This window comes from Haplochromis burtoni, unplaced genomic scaffold, assembly GCF_018398535.1.
Source record: "Haplochromis burtoni strain Fernald_Lab_line unplaced genomic scaffold, NCSU_Asbu1 Contig_300, whole genome shotgun sequence".
Classification (NCBI taxonomy): Eukaryota; Metazoa; Chordata; class Actinopteri; order Cichliformes; family Cichlidae; genus Haplochromis; species Haplochromis burtoni.
This window is the reverse complement of record NW_024582661.1, coordinates 66042-85138: the sequence shown is the minus strand read 5'-3', so window position 1 is coordinate 85138 and position 19097 is coordinate 66042. Positions and strand designations below refer to the sequence as shown.

Genomic DNA, 19097 nt, shown 5'->3' with positions numbered 1-19097 from the left:
CCCACCGCAACTGTTTTCCTGTCTGGTATTATCACAAAATCAGTGTACTTACTTCAAGGGCACCTGCAGCCTTCCTGTGCAGGCATTACGCCACTTTTAAACTAAATCTTCAAAATATATAAAAAAAAAATATTAGATTATTATTTTATATTTCAATAAGAAAATTAAAGTTATAGTAATCTCAAAGCCAAGTGTTCTCTTGCTTTGGGCCTCTTCTGTTTATGCAGTGCTTCAACCATAATGCCACAACCTGTTTTAAAATAAGCTTCTGCCTGCAGGACTGTACTTTGACCTCAGCAACACAGCCGCACCCTCTTTTATAATAGGTGAGCTAGTTTCCTTTTTTATGGATTGACAAGCCACGGCGCCAATCGGCTTGTTTTACAGGAAGGTAGGCGGGACTTCCTGTACAGTAGTGCAAGTAATCCAACATGGCGCTTACGTTGCTCGCCTGAGAGTGCAGTGGGAAGCGCTTTAAGTTCAGCTCGATTTCAGTAGTAGAGTTCATTAAAGCGGATCAGGCTTTTAGAAATGAAGGGGAAAGAGCAATCGCCGATGAAGAAGCGCTCCCGGGCGCTGGATGATAGCAGAGACCGAGGAGGAAGCCACCTGAGCAGCAAGAAGAGCGGAGCCCTGTCGGCGGTTAGCGGCAACACGGGTAACGGCTCTGCTTACAGCGGCTCTTCATCCAGGAGGAGCTTACACAACGACAAAAGAGACCTGAGGGATTCGGACGGACACAGCACATCCAGTCGGACTAGCAGCGGCTACGACTACGGAGTTGTTTCCGGGAACAAGCCGCACGGTGGCGCTGACCTCGCCGCGGAATCCTCCAGGCCGGGTTCACGCAGCGACCTAAGGCCTCCGTCAAACCCAGGAAGTGAGTACAAGACTTTGAAAATCAGCGAGCTGGGCTCCCAGCTCAACGACGAGGAAATAGAGGACGGCCTGTTCCACGAGTTCAGGAAGTTTGGGGACGTGAGCGTTAAAATGACCCGAGAAAACGACGAGAGGGTCGCGTTTGTGAACTTCAGGCGACCCGATGACGCCCGGGCTGCCAAACACGCCCGCGGGAAGCTGGTGCTGTACGATCGGCCGCTGAAAATAGAGACAGTCTACATGAGCAGACGGAGGAGCCGCTCCCCTGTTGCTAAAGACGGCTTCCCCGCGGGACACAGACCCCTACACGCTCAGAAAGCTCTGTCTCCCTCAGGCATGGGGTTCAGAGACTACCGGCTACAGCAGCTGGCTCTGGGCCGTCTGCCCCCTCCCCCTCTGCCGCCTCCTCACCTCAGAGACGTGGACAGAGACAGAGATTTTCCCGTGTATGAAGGCAGAAACAGACCGCCTTACATTCCCGAGTGTTTCCGCGATGAGGACATGTTGAGCCCCGAGGACGACCAGAGGGCAAACAGGACTTTGTTTTTGGGCAATTTGGACGTGACTGTGACGGAGAGTGACCTGAGAAGGGCGTTTGACAGGTTTGGAGTGATTACAGAGGTGGACATTAAGCGCACAGTGAGAGGCCAGAGCAACACCTATGGATTCATCAAGTTTGAGAACCTTGACATGGCTCATCGGGCCAAAGTGGCCATGGCTGGGAAAATCCTGGGCCACAGCCCGATTAAAATAGGATATGGGAAACCTACGCCCTCGACCAGGCTGTGGGTGGGGGGGCTCGGGCCTTGGGTTCCACTTGCTGCACTTGCCAAAGAGTTTGACCGCTTCGGGACCATCAGGACTATAGACTACAGGAAAGGTGATGCGTGGGCTTATATCCAGTATGAGAGCCTGGATGCTGCTCAGGCTGGGTATACTCACATGCGTGGCTTCCCTCTCGGTGGCCCCGACAGGAGACTCAGAGTGGACTTTGCAGAAGCAGAGACTCGCTACCAGCAGCAGTATACGCAGCTTCCTCTCCCCCTGCCACACTATGAATTAGCCACCGAGCCATATTCACACCGCCTTTCTGATCCAGTGAGAGCGAGAGAGCGGTCCCCTCCACTTCCTGCTCGCTTCAGAGACCGGGATCTCTACCCTGCTGAATATTCTGGCCTCGGTGCACATGAGAGGATGCGAGGTTTTGACCCGGCAGACCGTCTGGACAGGCGCTGGTCACTAGAACGGGAGCGGGAGTTGCAAAGCAGAGATTTGGCCCGCACAAAGAGACCTTTAGATGAGGGTTGGCGGCTGGAGCACTCTCCTGACGGCAGTAACTTTGGTCTGCGGCGTCATGGCAGCTCTCTGGACCGCAGCCCGGGAGGGAGCAGCCGAGATGGGGGGCGCTACAGTGACCCCGAACGCTTGCCTCGCTCTGGCAGAACCTCCCCAGTCAAAGACAGGAAGAACAGCCTGGACGCTGGGTTTGTGGACAAAAAAAGGAGAACACGCAGCCCATCAGAGCCACGCTCCGGCTCCGAAAAGGGGCGCAAACACAAAGTCAGTGACTCCTCCAAGAGCCCAGCGAAGAAGGAGGACCGCTCAGAACATCTTTCCTCCTCTACAAACTCCTCCAAACCCGGTCAGCAGCCTGACCCAGATGCTGAAAAACAGAAGCTGAGTCAGGTCTGGCAGGGCGTCCTCCTGCTGAAGAATAGCAGCTTCCCCACCTCACTGCACCTGCTGGAAGGGGACATGAAGGTGGCTGCCAGTCTGCTTGTGGGCGGCTCTAAAGGGGGCCAAGTTTCCCAACTGAAGATCAGCCAGCGCCTGCGCCTGGACCAGCCGAAGTTGGACGAGGTCTCCCGTCGCATCAAGGCCGCCGGCTCCAGCGGACACGCCATCCTCCTCGCTTTGCCTTGGACATCCGACGACAGCGGTGCCCAGGACGCCGTCAACTCCACCGAGAGACCCCTGAAGAACCTGGTGTCCTACCTGAAGCAGAAAGAGGCGGCAGGTATCATCAGCCTCCCCGCTGGGGGCGGCCGTGACAAGGACCACGGAGGAGTACTACACGCTTTTCCCCCATGTGAGTTTTCCCAGCAGTTCTTGGATGCCTCTGCCAAAGCCTTTGCCAAATCAGAGGATGACTACTTGGTAATGGTTATTATCAGAGGAGCATCATTGAAAACCCCCCCCCCCCAAAAAAACCCCAACAACAACATGTTTCATGTCAGACTCAAAACTGTTAAACTGTGAGATGTAAACACAGGGAGAAGAAGTGGTATTAAAGCAGTGCAGGAGACAAACAGCAGGATGCAGATTTTAAGCTCTCTTACCTGCTTCTATTTCATCCTGGTGAAAGTTTATAAAATTAAAGTCAAACTGAATTATGTACATTTTTATAAGTTGATGAATTTGATTGTTAAATCAGGTGAATTTTCCCTTCTACTATTTAGATATTTAGATTAAATGCACATTACCTGAAGGGTACTATCCTAAGGTGAGTCCAGAGTGAACTACAGGTCTGTGAATCAGTACTGTGTGTGTTGCCTTATCGTTTAAAAAGAACAGGTCCTTTATGTGCTTTTCACACAACTCCTGCCTACAACAATGAGCTGAAGATCCAGAAGAGAGCATTTAGCCTCATTTTTGGTATTTGAAATCAAACTTATGTACACTGTTTTCTTTTTTTTCTTTTCTTCTCCTGATTAAGGAAGTCCATTTGCTTTAAAGCATTATCCGTTGGCCAGTAATTGACCTACACCAGATGTTCGTATGTGTTTGGTTTTCTTTTTCTTTTTTTTCTTGTTTTTGTGACCAAGTAAAACATTTTTTTGAAGACTTCCAAATTCCAACTTTCAGTAAATGATCTTTAAGATGTCAAATTATAGCAGAAAGAGCAGTTAAACAGACCAAATCACTCCATCACTCCTTCTGGATATTCATGTGTAAAGTTAAGGTACACGAGAGCATCAGGAGTTTCAAGTATAATTTACATTACCAGTGCTTTTGTGTGTGTATGTGTATTTGCGTGTGTGTGTGTGTGTGTGTGTGTGTGTGTGTGTGTGTGTGTGTGTGTGTGTGTTGTGTGTGTGTGTGTGTGTGTGTGCGCGCGCCATGTTTCTGAGTCATGTTACTTTATGACTAAGTGGAGGTTTGTCATCGGTGCTTTCACAATTTTCACCAAGCACTTGTACCAGCAGCAGCCGTTTGTGAGGGGATGGACACAAGCAGCAAGCTCTGCGAGCTTTCATTTCTCAAAGGCGTATCAGGATCCAACTACTGATTGATCTTTAAATTATTATTATTATCCATCTGAAATTGTGAAAAATGCTCCCTGATTGACCAAAAGTCCAAAACCCGAGGACTAGATTTTTTTCGTGTGTGTTTGAAATTTTTTGCTTATCGTTATCTTTTAATATTTTAGTAACGAGCTAAATCAACTCCCCCGCAGTCTCAATGCAAATTTTACAAGGCTAGTGTGTGTTGTCGGGCTCTTATTTTGAAGTATGGGGTTGCTTTTTGTGTCCTTCCCTTCTCCGTTGTGTGGTTTGTTTGTTTTTTTTTTATCCACAGTTTGGTTGAGCATTTATTGTTTGATCAGATACCTCACTCAGTTTGTCATGTTTTAACTCACTGATTACAATTACTACCCTAAGAAAGCATATTGTTTTTGTTTTGTTTTGTTTTAAAAAAAAAAAAGAATGATGTAACGCTTCCTAAACTGAACAGGGTATTTTCGCTGAAGGTCTTTTTTTTTTTTTTTTTTTCTTCTTTGCCTGATTGTGAGTTTCCAAAAAAGAAAATGTTGCAGTTCGATCAGAGGACTTTGGTGTACGTTTCCACACACACGAGGAACGGAGGCCATGTTCAACTGGCCATACTTGCCGCCTTCAAAAAGGGACTCATAATGATTGTTTTTCATGCTTTGATTTGAGTACTGTGTTTCAAATGGATAAAGAGTGATTTGTGCTGTATACTCAGGATATCTGAAGAGAGAGAGAAATGGAGATCATCAATGCTCATGGGCCTAAGAAGTATACCTGTCAGCAAAAACACGCAAAGTGCAACATGCACTTCATACATCTTGTCTTAATAAATTTACTCTTTCGTGGGAAACACGAGTGCCTCGGAAGACAACTTTTGTGACCTTTTTCTGTTCTTGGAATTTTCTGTGAAAGTCTTTAAAAAAAAAAGAGAGAGAGAAAAGGGGAAAAAAGGCTTTCACTTTGACAGCAGGAGGCTTCCCGGCAGACGTGAGAGGAAGTGTGAGAATCGAGGGAAAGCCTCTCAGTTCTGTGTTTTCGTGATGCTCGACATGTGTTCGGTGACCTCTCTTGTGAAGAGCTTTTCCATATGACCTTCATTGAGATTGAAATTTGGCGGTGCTAGAATACTTTGTGCAGCCTGTTTGGGAAAGGAAAATGTAGAGTCCCTGTGCCTCCTCAGACCTGTGGCTTATTCCTCGGTCGCCTTTGTGCGTGCGGAGGTGTGACACAGAACCTGCTCATCTGAGAGCTGTTTCTCAACAGGGCTCGTCTCAGCGGGAGCTTTTTCTTCCTCCCCTCATCTGGTTCCAGCAGCGCACTGGTGCACAGTGTGTTTGTTCAGCGTCTGCAGCAGGAGCAGTGTTTGTGTAGTTGCTTATTGTTCTTGCATCGGAGTTTTAAAGAAGAAGATCTCCGTGCTAGGGCCAGACCTGCCGCCTCAGCCTGTCGGAGAGGAGGTCGAGGCGGTGAGACGGCGTCTGCCAAATATCGGAAAGGAAGCGCAGTGGAGACGAGAGATCGCCCCGGTTGAGGCCTGAGCAGGGAATCCTAATCTTTTAGTTGGTTTGTTGATCTGATGATTTATGCACTTTTAAAAAGATTGTGTGCCAGACTGCATATGAAAGCACAGAGACGAGAGGATGACTCCCATCGTAGTTTCCTGGTTGTTCTTCAAACAAAAGGGACGGCTACCCTTCAGCTCCAAGTATCTGCACGGTGCTCCAGCTCAAGGTGTCCCCTGGAGGGGGTGGCGTGAAGCGTAACAGCTTTACGCCTCCTGGCTGCTCCCACCCCTCAGGTAACGTATACTGATGGCCACAACGACACGAGCGGGTACGTATTGTAATGTCAAAGAGCACCACAGGCACACTGTTGCTTAAGTAAAAGCTGGTAAGTGCAGGGGTGAGAAAAAAAATAGCAAAAAAAAAATCAGTTAACATGCAGTAAAATTACAATAATTCTGATTTTGTTAAAAGCATAAAAGCCAGAGATTAGTGTTGAGCTAACATTGTCACAGTTTCTGTCAGTGACAGTCGGTGAACGTTTCTTTCCTGTTGTCTCACCAAATTGCGGTTTTACATCCCATAAACTGCTGTAACCTAGCAAAAGATTTCATTTCATTTCAAAAGGTACTTAAAATTAAGCTCTCTTTGCGTGCATTAACATGTGAGTAAAGTTTAATCTCAGTGAGACGGTGCTGTAGTTGCCTTTAATTGAAACCTTGATTTTTCAAAGTAAGTCAAATATATGTGCAGGAGTGAAACTCATAGATGTAAAATAAATAAATAAAATAACAGAGTAAATGGGAACAGCCAGGAAAATGGAAATGGTTCAGGTGCACTAAAGAACAATGCTTCAGCAGGCCTGAAAGTCTGAGTGACACAGAAGGATAATGTAATGCAGGCAAGATTATTATAGTTCACTAAAAACTAAAATAGGTATAAAAAAAAAAAAAAAAAGACTTTTGAAAAAGAAACAATTTTGTGTACTTTGAAAACTAAAATTAAAAAAAAAGTTTTAGAATTTGGTAAAAATTGTTAGCACAACCTGCCTGACGAGGCTTTGGAAGCCTACAGGACTGTGAGTCGACTGCTTTCAAAAGTTCAGTGTTTATATTGTAGCATCGACACTGATAATCTGAAATCTTGTCTCTGGTGAATGCTCTAAAATGAACAAACGTACTCTGGAAAGTAAAGTTAAAGTAAAATAAAAATAGAAGGTAAAAAAAATCCAAAACTGTAATAACTGAATATATGTGTATATATAATACAAATACACGGTAAACTAAACATTACAAAAATGGGGAAAAGTAGATCTCAAGACCATTATAATTTGTAAGTGCTCTTACCTGCTCTGAGAGAAAGATGTCAATGTTAGAGGCCTGCGGCTGATCCAGATAATGATAGTATTGATACCAGTGATGGTATCGGATGGATACTGGAATACTAGGATCAGTACTTTTTCCATCATCCGAGTTCAGAATGAACCCTCTGAGCTTTTACTAAATATTTGTTCTGAAAATGAAAAACTATAACTCAGACATACACTAGAAACATTTCTTAAACATTTTCCAGTTTTAAAATACATGAAAAGCTGAAATGTGTCTTAAATTTGTATTATTAACTAATTATTGTGGAAAGTAAAAATCACAGTGATTAGTTGGTCAGTAAAATTTATCCAGATTTTGCAAACTGATGATGATTCATCTCATAAATCATTGCACATTGCTCTTCTCTACATAAGCTGCCTTTATAAGATAAACGTATTGGTATTAACAATGCTGTGCTTGTACTAAACTTGCAGTATTGCCCAGTGAAAATAGTGCTGTGTATCATGGATATAGATGCCCTGCAGTACAATCAGTCATCAGCAGGTGCTGTCAGTCACAACAGCCTCAGTTCTTACTCGTTATGATGGCAGTCTGTTTAGTTTACTGTATTCTGCGCTGCTCGCCGCGGTACATGAGGCGTGCAAATTTTGTTTTACAGCTTCAGGTTTAGTCGGTGCAAAGGTTCAGGCCAACGGGATTGCTTGCTAAATCAGAGGAGGTGCAGGCGCTTGGATTTCTGCAGGGATAAAGGTGACTGAAGCTTGATGTTGTTATAGTGAACTAAAATTAGGTGTGGAAACCACAACAAGAATGAACTGAACCATTTAAAAAGTCACATATAAATGAAAACAAAGGGGGAAATGGCCGAGGAGACAGTTTATGCATGTTTATTAAACTTGGGACGTTCACATGAGTGACTGTGAGTCAGCTGTTGATAAAATATTTGGGTTTTTTTCCGTCTTATAAATACCCTCCACATATTAATAATAAAAAAGTAAGCATTTCAAAATAAAATTAAAATGAGCAAACTCAGTGAAACAGTTTGAAATCAAGTGGAAAAACAAAAACCTTTCTATGATTAATGAGTGAGTGTATCCCAGGACCATGCCTTTTAACTTCAAAGGAATTTGCCATCATTTGTGATCATTAGAAATATCAACTGGTGTGAGTATTATTACATCGCCTCCAGCTCTGAATCTAAACCTGCACACCTGGAAACGTTTCTGCTGTTTCACTGAGTTTTAGGCCTGTTTTGTGAAAATCCAGTTCTTTTTGTTTTGAACATGTTTTAAAGATGCTTCTAATCAAAATGTTGAGTGTTTCAGGTCATTCCCTCGACACAGAAGCAAAGAAGAATGAAAACATCCTCAGTGGTTTGCCCTCTGAACGCAAAAAAAAAGCCCGCTTCACACTGTGGGACGCTGGCTCTGTGAGTACAACTTAATTAAATTCAAATCTTAATTAAAGTTTTTTATTGTTTCTCATAATAATGTGAACATCAGCTGATTTTGTGCTTGAATAAAGGCAGCTGTTCTTTAAACGTTTCTGATTGTCTGTGTTTATTTTGTATTTGTTTGAATGATGAACATTGAGCCTTGAGCGGAGCGATATTAAACAGAGGCTTTGTAGCTTATATGGGGGGAAAGTTCAGCTATTTTCTCATAAGTAACATCCAGTCTCCCGTGTGCAGGATGAACACGTTCATTCTGACACAAATAGGAGACGGTCACTTTCATCTTTATGATTGCACAACTAACGTTGCGTTTGCCAGATAAAGGCAGCAACAGTATTCTTCACTTCAGAGGGACTTTTACAGAGAGTAGATAAGAGAAACTAAATCAGGATGTAGTGAAAGTGAGGACACCTGAGAACAGGTGTGGCTTACAGTTGGATCTATAAGCTTTTGGAAGATTAAACATGTTGACAGGAGCCTCTAAAAATGGGGTAAATGGTTGTAAAATGAACAGTTATGTCAATACTTTTCTGAAAAATGTATTTGGTGTCCTCTGTGTTGGTGCACAGAGGCAAAGTGTGTCATCATCAAATACTTATTGAACCTAACTGTGCAGTTTCACCACCGGAGCTGCGTTGTGTTCTTCATCTCATCGAGCTCAGAGTTTATATTTCTCCTGCACTTTTATAAATCACTCCCAGCGTGTTATTCCTTTTTAGGTTAAGCTATGAGGCCGGAGATATTCTGGAGAAAATGTTTATGAGTGTGCTCCCAGATGTTTGTGCAACTGAAGTGAAAAGTTGCTCCAATTGCTTCGATCTGGCAGCTGCTGCAAGAGGAGAACATTTCTCCTGCCGTGTAGTCGTCTTTAGAGTGCATCGGCCATGATTGTTGAGCACGACGGGCTCCGCTCTGTCCCGATGGAGTGAAAAACTGAAACATTGGGAACACCAATATAAGATTAACAAATAATGAAAGACAACAGTGACTGATCTGTTCTTCCACCAGCCTCCATCCTCTGCTTTTGAGACCACCAAAAAAAACATTTCATCTATACAACGTCAGGGCAAATCCTACATACTCCATGCAAGCATGAAAAAATGATCTGAGAAGTGTCCAAGAATATTTTTGCAGAGGGAAGAATGAATCCTTCCATGTCAGGGAATTGGTGGCCGCTAGATGGCAGTAGACTCGCTCAACTGCTGCTTCAGTCGCTTCCCCATTCATGTGATTCTCCTGGGAGGGGCCTGAGGAGAGGATGAGTCATCTCACTTAGAATTCAGCCTTTAAGCCACCGAGCAAAGACGCCATTCATTCATTGTCAGCAGGCCCACAGTCACTGCCATCTGTGTGTGTGATGTTCAGCGATCTGATATTTTCTTCAGACAGCTGCGTTTGTTCTAATAATAATCTGGCATATCATGTAGCTCTTTCCCATTTAAACGCTTGCATCATCACACAGATCAGCCACTGTCAGCCCCCTTCTGTCTCCTTTGGGCTTTTTATGAATTAAATACTTTGCAGATCCTGATTCAGTGTTGTGTTTTTGTCCAGCGTTTTTCAGATCTTTAAGCCTAGTCTCACACACACCTGGGTAGTGTTGGGTGTATTGTGAGTAAGCGTGGTAATATGAGAAAGCGCCTGCTGAGACAGGGAGCACGAACATCCCCGCAGACCTCTTCAATCATTTATCCAGGAGATGAGTTGCAGGGCAGCCAGTGAGGTGTCACAGTGCACCCTCTTCACACACATGCCAGACGGTCACATGAACAAGTGTCATATATTATGTTCCACATAAAATTAGATGTGTTTTATGTGTGTAAATTGCAAGTTTACAGTAATAAGATGGAAACACTAGGTTGTCAGAAGCTGATATAATGCAGCTCTGTCTTGGACTGTGATAGGCAGAGGAAACTGAATACAGCACAGCGAGTTCACTCTCCTCTGGGACATACTGTGGTCAACAATCCAAATAAGGTTGAAAATCCAGCAACTTCAAATGTGGCATGTTTCAGGCACAGATGCAACAAATACGACTCCCAGCTTCCACCACAGCAGTCCATGTGGTCTCCTATTTCACTCTCAAGTGAACAAGGTTGGGTCAATAATGTAATTTAGATCCAGAGGATTTCCTGCAGACTAACTAAGACAGCAAGTGAAAATTAATCTTTGCCTAGTAGGACACAACAGTCAGGCCAAGTCTGATCAGTCAGAGCCAAAGTTAAAGGAACAGTTTTACATTTTGAATTGGAATACTCTCTGATTAAGACTCTCTTTCTTGATAAGAGAGTCAGTGGCCCTGAGTAGTAAAGATAGAAACACTTTAAATTATGGTCCACAACTAAGGGCATCATTTCCCAACAATTAAATAGATTTTAATATATTTTATTCGAAACGACAATCTAAATATATTTATCTTCAAATTCCTAAAGGTAGGGACACTAGAATAAGGATGTAACAAGTCAGGTTTTTACAGCAAACAAATAAATAATTAGACTGTAAGTAAATTTAAGTAAAGCATAATTTCTTGGCTATTGACTGAGACATGGAACACCACCTCTCTGGTGGAGAAGGAGCATGAGCTAATCGTGAGGATGAGAGGTACCAGCTAGATATAGTCGGGCTCTCCTCAACACACGACTTGGCCTCTGAAACCAGTCTCCTGGAGAGGAGTTGGAATCTGTCTCAGTCTGGTGTTGCCTGTGGTGAGAGGCGGCGGGCTGGGGTGGGTATCTTAGTATCCCTGCCTTCCCTGCTGCCTGTATGTTGGATTTTTCCCAGTGGATGAGAGGGTTTGTTCCCTGATCCTGCAGTTCAGGGAATGGGTCCTGACTGTTCTCTGCGCTTATAAGCCAAACAATAGTTTAGCGTATCTGGCCTTCTGAATCTACAGCTGTATATTCTGGACACTTGGGTGAAGAGAGGGGCTGAGCTGTCAACTGACCACCGCCTCACCTGGCGGTGAGTTGGATCAGGTGGCCGGGTAGGATGCTGGACAGACATGCTGCACTGAGCTGGTTGGTGCCTGTCATGGCGGGAACCCTCGATTGAGATGGTGGACACCGGTGGTGAAAGGAGTCCTACTGGGCTTCAGAGGCAGCTGATAGGTACAGACAGGCCAAATGAAACACGGCTCGGGCAGTGGCTGAAGCAAAAGCTCGGGCGTGGGAGGAGTTCAGAGAGGCCACAGAAAAAGACTTTTGGACTGCCTCGTAGAGATTCTGGCAAACCGCCAGGCAACTCAGGAGGGGAAAGTGGTCCTCTACCTGCACTGTATGCAGTGCTGACTTCAACTGAGGATTTTGTCAGGCAGTGGAAGGGATCTCCTTAATCCTACTGATACATCTTCCCTAGAGGAAGCAGAGTCTGGAGACGAGGGGGATGACTTGTCCATCACTGGGCGTGAGATCACTGAGTCAGTTAAACAGCTCCTTGGTGGCAGAGCCCCTGGAGTGGATGAGGTTCACACTGAGTTCCTAAAGGCTCTGGATGTTGTAGGACTGTCTTGCCTCTACGATGTTGCATGGAGATCATGGGCAGTACTTTTATGTTGGCAGACTCGGGATGTGGTTCCCATCTTTAAGGAGGAGGACCGGAGGGTGTGTTCCAACTATGGGGAATCACACTCCTCAGCCTCCCCAGGAAAGTCTATGCGAGGGTGCTGGAAAGGAGAGTCTGACAGTTAGTCGAAACTCAGCTACAGGAGGAACAATGCGGCTTTTGTCCTGGTCGCGGAAGACTGGACCAGCTCTTTACCCGCATTGCTCAACCAGTCTACATGTGTTTTGTGGACTTGGAGAAGGAATTTCCCTCTGAGTTTAATATTTTAAATTTTTAATAAGTAATAATTTTGTTGCTGTGTTGCCCCTTATTCTAGTGTGCATATCTTTAAGGATTCAGTTACCTGCTACTTAGCTTTGCAGAACAGCACAACTGGTCGGATTGTGTCCAAACATGTTAAAATCTGCCTTTAAAGCATCTTTAACACAAACAAAAACTGCAGAGCAAAAATGAAAGGTGCCTTTGCACTAGGACATTACAACATTTCAAGTCTTTATTTTTTATGCATGTTAAAGAAGTTGCAAAGTCACAATTAATAAGTTAGCCGGATTCTCTAAGCCTGGGACAGAGCCACGCCAGTGATTTTACCTTGTTTCTGTATTTCCACTGTTTGTGTGAAGCTGAGCTAACAAGCTGTTGGCTGCACATGACAGTGAAAGTTCTGCAGCTGCACATATGTCACAGGACATACTGCACACGTCTCTTTTTACATCATGTTTATTTTTGTTGTTTGTGAACTACATGAGGAGTACAGCAATAAACAAGATACACAGAGCAAACAATGAAATGCAATAAGTCGTTATTCAGGATTGCATATATTAAAATACAGCAGGTGAACTCAGCACACTGACAATATACTGACTGTAAACACTGAACATGTAGGTAATGATTTGTCACACGTAGCTCCGTCTTTGGTTATTATAATGTCCAACATGATGACATAGTACATATGTGCCTCCTCTGACAGACTGAAAAGTTCCTCCGGTTGTGTTGCTACATTATAATATTTAACAGACATGCTAGATTCTGACGATATCATGAGCTTAAACTCCCACAGACACATTTATCGTGATTACACCGAGGTTATATTGAAAAAGCACCATGAGAAGTGCATAAACATCACTGTACCCTCAACATTAACATACATACCCTTTATAACGCAACTTTGACTATCCAGAGATTGTGTAGCAATTACGATGCTCTACTGCTAACATTTTGACCTGAAATGAACAGCCTGAATGTATTATTATTGTTTTTTATTATTATAAGTTGCATTTATTTGAGTCATCTTTTGGTCTTCATTGATTTTCATCCACACCCCTTTCTGCACAGTGTAACACAGCTTTTGTGGTTGCACCAGCCAGGGTAAAATATGAGCTTCTAGTCCTTTTAAGAGGATTCTGTTGGACATCTGTTTGAAAAACTGCTACATCTACATTTATATTTCAGCTGTCAGCCAGCCACAGGGGCCCGAGTGTTGGCTGCAGCTGCTATTTCTGACAGTGTTTATGAGAATTCTGGCTTGTGGCTGGCATCGGCTGATTTGCTTAGGGTTGGGCACTAATGCCCAGAAGCATTCAGTGGATGGTACTCGCTCTCAGGCTCTTCCAGGCTGCTATTTACTCTTCAGTATGGAAGTACGTGCGTTCATGTTGCCATTCTGAAACCTGACACTGAACTCGATATTTTGTCGCAGTGTGATAACAACATATGCAAATAAACTTGCTCAACTGGAAACTTATTGTTATGTTTGTTAGCATTATCAATCAGTTTCAGGTTTTCCATCTAGAGCAGCTTCCATACATTTCTAAGATTCATCCATCCAAACTCACAAAACAATACTATTTATACTGTTTTTTTTTTACTCAAATTATTCTGTAATCTTTGGTAATTTAAATTGAACCCAACCTCTAAAATCGAGCAGTTTGACTGTAATGTTTACATCTAATAACTCGCTCATATAGAACATAATAAAATGGTGACATTTATTTGTAGCTAAATTCAGCTGGCTGATTTTGTTTTTGTCGTCTGGAATGTGTGTTTAACTTTAGCTTATTGCAATGAATTCTTTATGAACCAGGAACCAGGATTTGTTTTTTCTGCATAATCCACAGATAACAGTAACTATACCTGAAGCTTAGTCGGTGGAATAGTTTCTTTTTAAATGAGACTGTATTCATGCTATTGGCATGCTATTTGCTAATCAATCAGACAATGACATCAAGAGTTCATCAATATTTACTGCAGATTACTGACGCTCAACAACAGCACTGTTTACTGGAAATGTATGTATACTGGATGAGAATAAATTTGCCAAATAACAGTCAATAATTGTGTTTATACTGATAAAATATCTGCTGAGTGTTTATATCCTGAGAACCAGCCTATTCATTTATGTCCTCTCTTGTTTTTGGTTGATATTGTTTGACTTATTTGAGCTATGCTAATAAGCCCTGGTGTACTAAATAGAGGACATCCTGGTCTATCCATCTATATCTTATGTGTTTGGGTGGCCTCTTTTAGCCCCAAAGAGGGCGGAAATCACAAAAAGTTAAGTGGGAAGATTCATTTTTCCCCGGTTCTCAGGAGGATATGAACAGCTAGTCTGGTTCATTTTAAAGATTTCTTTTTAAGTAGTGTCTTCAGACAGCAGCTGTTGTGAACTGGAGCAATATAAATAATATTTTATGAGACAGAAAGTCAACTAAATTTGTCAGAAATTAGAATTCATTTTAAATGATAATAAAAGTATACCTGCATATGATATTTAATCAGAGCTGCTTTTAAAAGCACTTCATCTTAAGGCCAAAATCACTGCAAAAAACACATATTGCTGTTTAAACATTAAATTGCACTTGCATCTAAAAAGAAATTTAACTGAAAAAGTTGCATAAGTGTAATTATTAACAGCACTGTTTTCTGTGAAGTTTAACCAAACAGGAATGTTACATATAGCAGAAATATTGCATAATAATAGTAACAGAGTGAGTTCTGCAAGCTTTGCATAAAAATTAGCCTCTCTTCCTACGTTATTCAACAAATTCAGAACTTCTCACCTTTGCAGCACCTTCATCCCAATTGCAAGAAAGGCCATATCTTTAACATGCAGGCTACTGGCTACTCTGAGGTGACCTTCTCTCAGTAATGCCTTTAAGTAGTCTACTAAGCGCTGCTTGGTGGTTAATGTCTACATGGTAAGCATTTTGAAGAATGCAAACAATATTTAAAGTTCATATATTCTCATTTTTAGGGAACACGTGTTGCATTTAGAAATATAGCTCTCTGTGCCTTCACAGAGGATTCATTTGAATTGTTAAGACGCATCACAAATGGAAAGGCCTAAAACTGATTTAATCAAAAGATTAAAATCAATTTGAATCTTATGTTACTGGATCGGCACCACCGTCTCGAGTCAACTAAAGCTTTGTTTGGAAGATGCTCACTTTTGATATTTTGCTCACATTCTTAGAATACAAAGAAGCAGCGGCATCGCTCTTATTTCATATGACCATAGGAGAATTGGAGCACACCGAGCTGACATCAGACCTTGTTCTGCCCCTGTTGGCCCCCTGCCACTCCTCATCTTCCTCACTTATTGGATTCAGCCTCCCATTTTGCTCCAGCTGTTCTTTAGGTTCCAGGAAGGCCGCGTGTCTGTAGAGGAAACCTCCACCTCCCACCCTCTCTTGCCATCTCTCCTCGTGCGCCTGGGAGAGACTGACAGTTGAAGAGTGGAGGCTGTCTTTGCCGTCATTTTTCTCCATGTTCTGACCTGGACAACAAGCGCAGTGACACGGTGTGAAAAAGAGGTAGATGAGAATCATGACGAGACTGATCAGACACGCTACAAGGGTGGTGTAGGCTGTTTTTAGATTCTCCAGTCCTTTGCTCATGGTGGTATTAAACACCACTACAGTTACATACAGCGTCTCATTGAATGAATCACTTGTGGCATAGCAGGTGTAGACCCCTGAGTCTTCTACCTTCAGGGGCCCAATCCTAAGGCTGCTTTCGTTATGGATTAAAGTGGTTTCGTTTTGAGACACTGTCAGGTTTCCTGGCAGCACCCATCTCTTCACCATGTTCTTCTGTCTGGTGTCACAGTCTAACACCAAAGATTGCTCCAGATAGCCTTCTTTTTTAAAACCTTTGACCTCACTGCAGTTCAGATACTGTCTGGTCAGATCTAGTATGGCCATTTTTTCCTTCGGCTGGCCTGATGTCACACATGTGTGGTTGCTCCTGAAGTCAGTGGAAGGGCTGAGCTCCCTGAGTTCCCAGTGTGCCATCAGTTCATACAGCTCACAGCTGCAGGTTAGAGGGTTGTTGTGGAAGTACAGACCGTTTTTAATCCAGGCAGGCAGAGCCTGAAGCTCATCCAGGGGCAGAGCTTTAATTCGGTTGGAGGAAACATCCAGCAGTCTAAGGCTTTCCAGCCTGCCTCGGCCCTTTAACAGCTCTACGGGGATGCGTGTGATCTGGTTGTGGCTCAGATAGAGCCTCTGCAACTCGATGAGGCCAGAGAAGGCAGAGCGATCTATCTGAGAGATGTGGTTTTTATAAAGCAGCAGGACCTCCAGATTCTCCAGCGGCTCAAAAATGTATTCGTCCAGCAGGCGGAGGCTGTTAAAGGAAAGGTCCAGGTAGCGAAGCTTTCTCACATTCACAAATGCCTCAGTGGAGAGAAAGGTGAGGTTGTTATTACTGAGCAGCAGGCTTTGCAGCTGGTCGAGTCTGATGCCGGTCCAATCAGCTTGGAGCTTGGTGATAAAGTTGAAGCTGAGGTCCAGCACAGCTGCATACGATGGAAGAGCGTTGGGAACATTTGTTAGATTCTTCTTGGAGCAGCTGATGATGGTGCTGGCACACAAACAAGTCTTCTGACAAACTAGGGGGCTTCCAGTTAGCTGCCCACTGGCTCTCACTGCGGGTAACAGCAAAGTCAAGTGCAGAATAAAGCAGCTCCTTCGTTTTAACACTGCAACAGCAGCAGGCCAAAAAAAGCCGATGGAGCCCACCATGGCGCCAGCACTACGCACTGCAGGGACTCTGGATGTTCTCTTAGTTTTCACAGTGGAAAATCATGGATCTGTAATCACACATTGGGCCACGTGATCAATAAATCAGCTGTCAGGACATAATATGACATGATAATGATGCAGAGTCTCATGCCATTAAAGCAAACCCGCGCTCTAATGCAGAGAGGCGTGGTGCATTTGCGCAGCTGGATCATTAAAAAGTTGAATGTCGGCAAAAATGTTAGCAGTGTCATATCGTGTCGTAGCATAGAATAAATAACAAACTATGGCGATTAATCAATGTGTCAAATTATTCAAAATAAACAGAATAGTCTAAAAGTTAAGTGTGTGTGTTAGTCGTTTCCCTGATATCAGTTATCAAAGCATTTACATTTGTCCCAGCGGGCGGACGCGATTCTGCGTTACCTTTTTTTCTCCCGTTTTTTAAAGAGAAAGAAGTCCTTAGCAGTCCAGTCTCGGAGATGATTAGGATAGATGCATCTTCTTCATCTTCATCATCTTTATCGTCGGCGACCCGCGAGCTCACAGACATCCACCTTAACACGCTGAGCTACGGGCGAACGCACTCTGCTGTCCGGCTCCAAATGACCGGAAGAGGCTGTGTGCAAGCCTCGCTGGTGAGGAAAGGAAATGCAACTATATCCGAGAGCTGATCTGATGTGAGGGGTGCAAACAGCAGAGGTGGGTGTGTGCCACATTTCCTCTCCTGCTCTCTGTCTCTCTGTCTCTTATGGCCAGTCTCTGATTCAAACGACAAAAAACAAGCACCCAACATGAAAGCAGTGAGATGACAGCTCGGCTACACAAGCTTCAACATTTCATCATCTTTATCGAAGCTGATTTTTATTCTGCTTCCAATGAGCCAACATTTCTGATATTAAAACAGTGGTTCTCCAGGTTATCTGGAGGTCTTCCAAAGTTTGTCTTTGGACACATTTTTAGTGGAATGTTTTAGTTTGTTTGTTAACAGGCAAAAAACATAAATAGGTACGTTTTTTCCTTCACTTTTACCTAACCTGACTTGATGGCTCATTCAGTGCTATCATGCCTTTAATAATGAATCTCTTTCCCCAAAGTTGTCCTAACATCCTGGTGAAGGACGAGGTACCTGTGTGGATGAACTGCTGCAGCTCTGGAGATGATGTGCGTACAGTAACATAGGAATCAATACGGGGAGTTCAGAGTACAGCACAGCATATGGACTTACAGTAAACACCAGGCAGGCACAGACACATTAAGCACAATCAGTCAAATAAAGCAGGAAAATTAAGAGGCACATAAAGTTTCTTAAGATGGATTGCTTGAAGAAGTTTTATTGTACTGCAACATCCATGCAAAGGACAAACCAGTCCTGAAAACTGGTCTCTTATTTGATGAGGTCACACCTCATTTACAGTCATTTTCAAGGCTGTGATCTCACAGGTAGACCTCAGGTGTAACTCAAAACAAAGACAATATCTCTGTGGGTTTTGTATTACTTGTGCCAGCTGACTGGGATAGCTTAAAGAGGACTGTGCCATGCTATTAACTAAACTTGTGGTTTCCACCTCATGACAGGTCAATATGTCTGTTGTGGAAAAGGTCTGCATGCCACTTTATAGTAGTGTGTAAATACTCATCACTAGGAGAGTGTATAACATCGTCTGTGTATCTAGTGCCCAACAAAGTTTATTTCACTGTTCAACAGACCTCTGTGAGCCACAGTGAGTGATGTGGTGCTTTTCTCTGCAGGGGAAATGGGCTCTATGGTGTATTTCATACACAGTCCTGATGCTGTAAATACTGACTGCAGCGCCAGATATGTGTTTATATGTAAATGATCTCCAGCAAGTACTGTTATTTGAAGAATAAACCACTGTGCCTGGTTTTAAGTGGTGGCGTAACCTTAACTGAGTGTGAGTGTGCATCAGAAGTTAGTGAGGGTATAAACTCTCACTGCCCACCAGTGTTGGGACTAACGCGTTATTAAGTAACGTTACTTAATAACGCGTTACAGTAACTACGTTATTATTGTGGTAACGAGCACGGTAACTAGGTATTATGCCAAAATTAGGAACGCGTTA

The 19097-nt window shown here is 43.5% G+C and overlaps 2 protein-coding genes across 2 annotated transcripts; one reads left to right on the top strand and one right to left on the bottom strand.

The window, feature by feature from the left end:
• Positions 1 to 373: 373 nt before the first annotated feature.
• Positions 374 to 4567, top strand: LOC102301991 (RNA-binding protein 15-like). The gene has a single exon (XM_042228074.1). The coding sequence runs from the start codon at positions 532 to 534 to the stop codon at positions 3136 to 3138; it is 2607 nt and encodes an 868-aa protein (XP_042084008.1). The 5' UTR covers positions 374 to 531; the 3' UTR covers positions 3139 to 4567.
• A 7715-nt stretch (positions 4568 to 12282) lies between these two features.
• On the bottom strand, positions 12283 to 17713 carry LOC102300666 (amphoterin-induced protein 1). Its single transcript, XM_014339800.2, has 2 exons — positions 17440 to 17713; positions 12283 to 17084 (listed from the first exon to the last, which is right to left on the bottom strand). Exon 2 carries the CDS (start codon positions 17014 to 17016, stop codon positions 15496 to 15498), a length of 1521 nt encoding a protein of 506 aa, XP_014195286.1. The 5' UTR covers positions 17017 to 17084; positions 17440 to 17713; the 3' UTR covers positions 12283 to 15495.
• Between the last annotated feature and the right edge of the window lie 1384 nt (positions 17714 to 19097).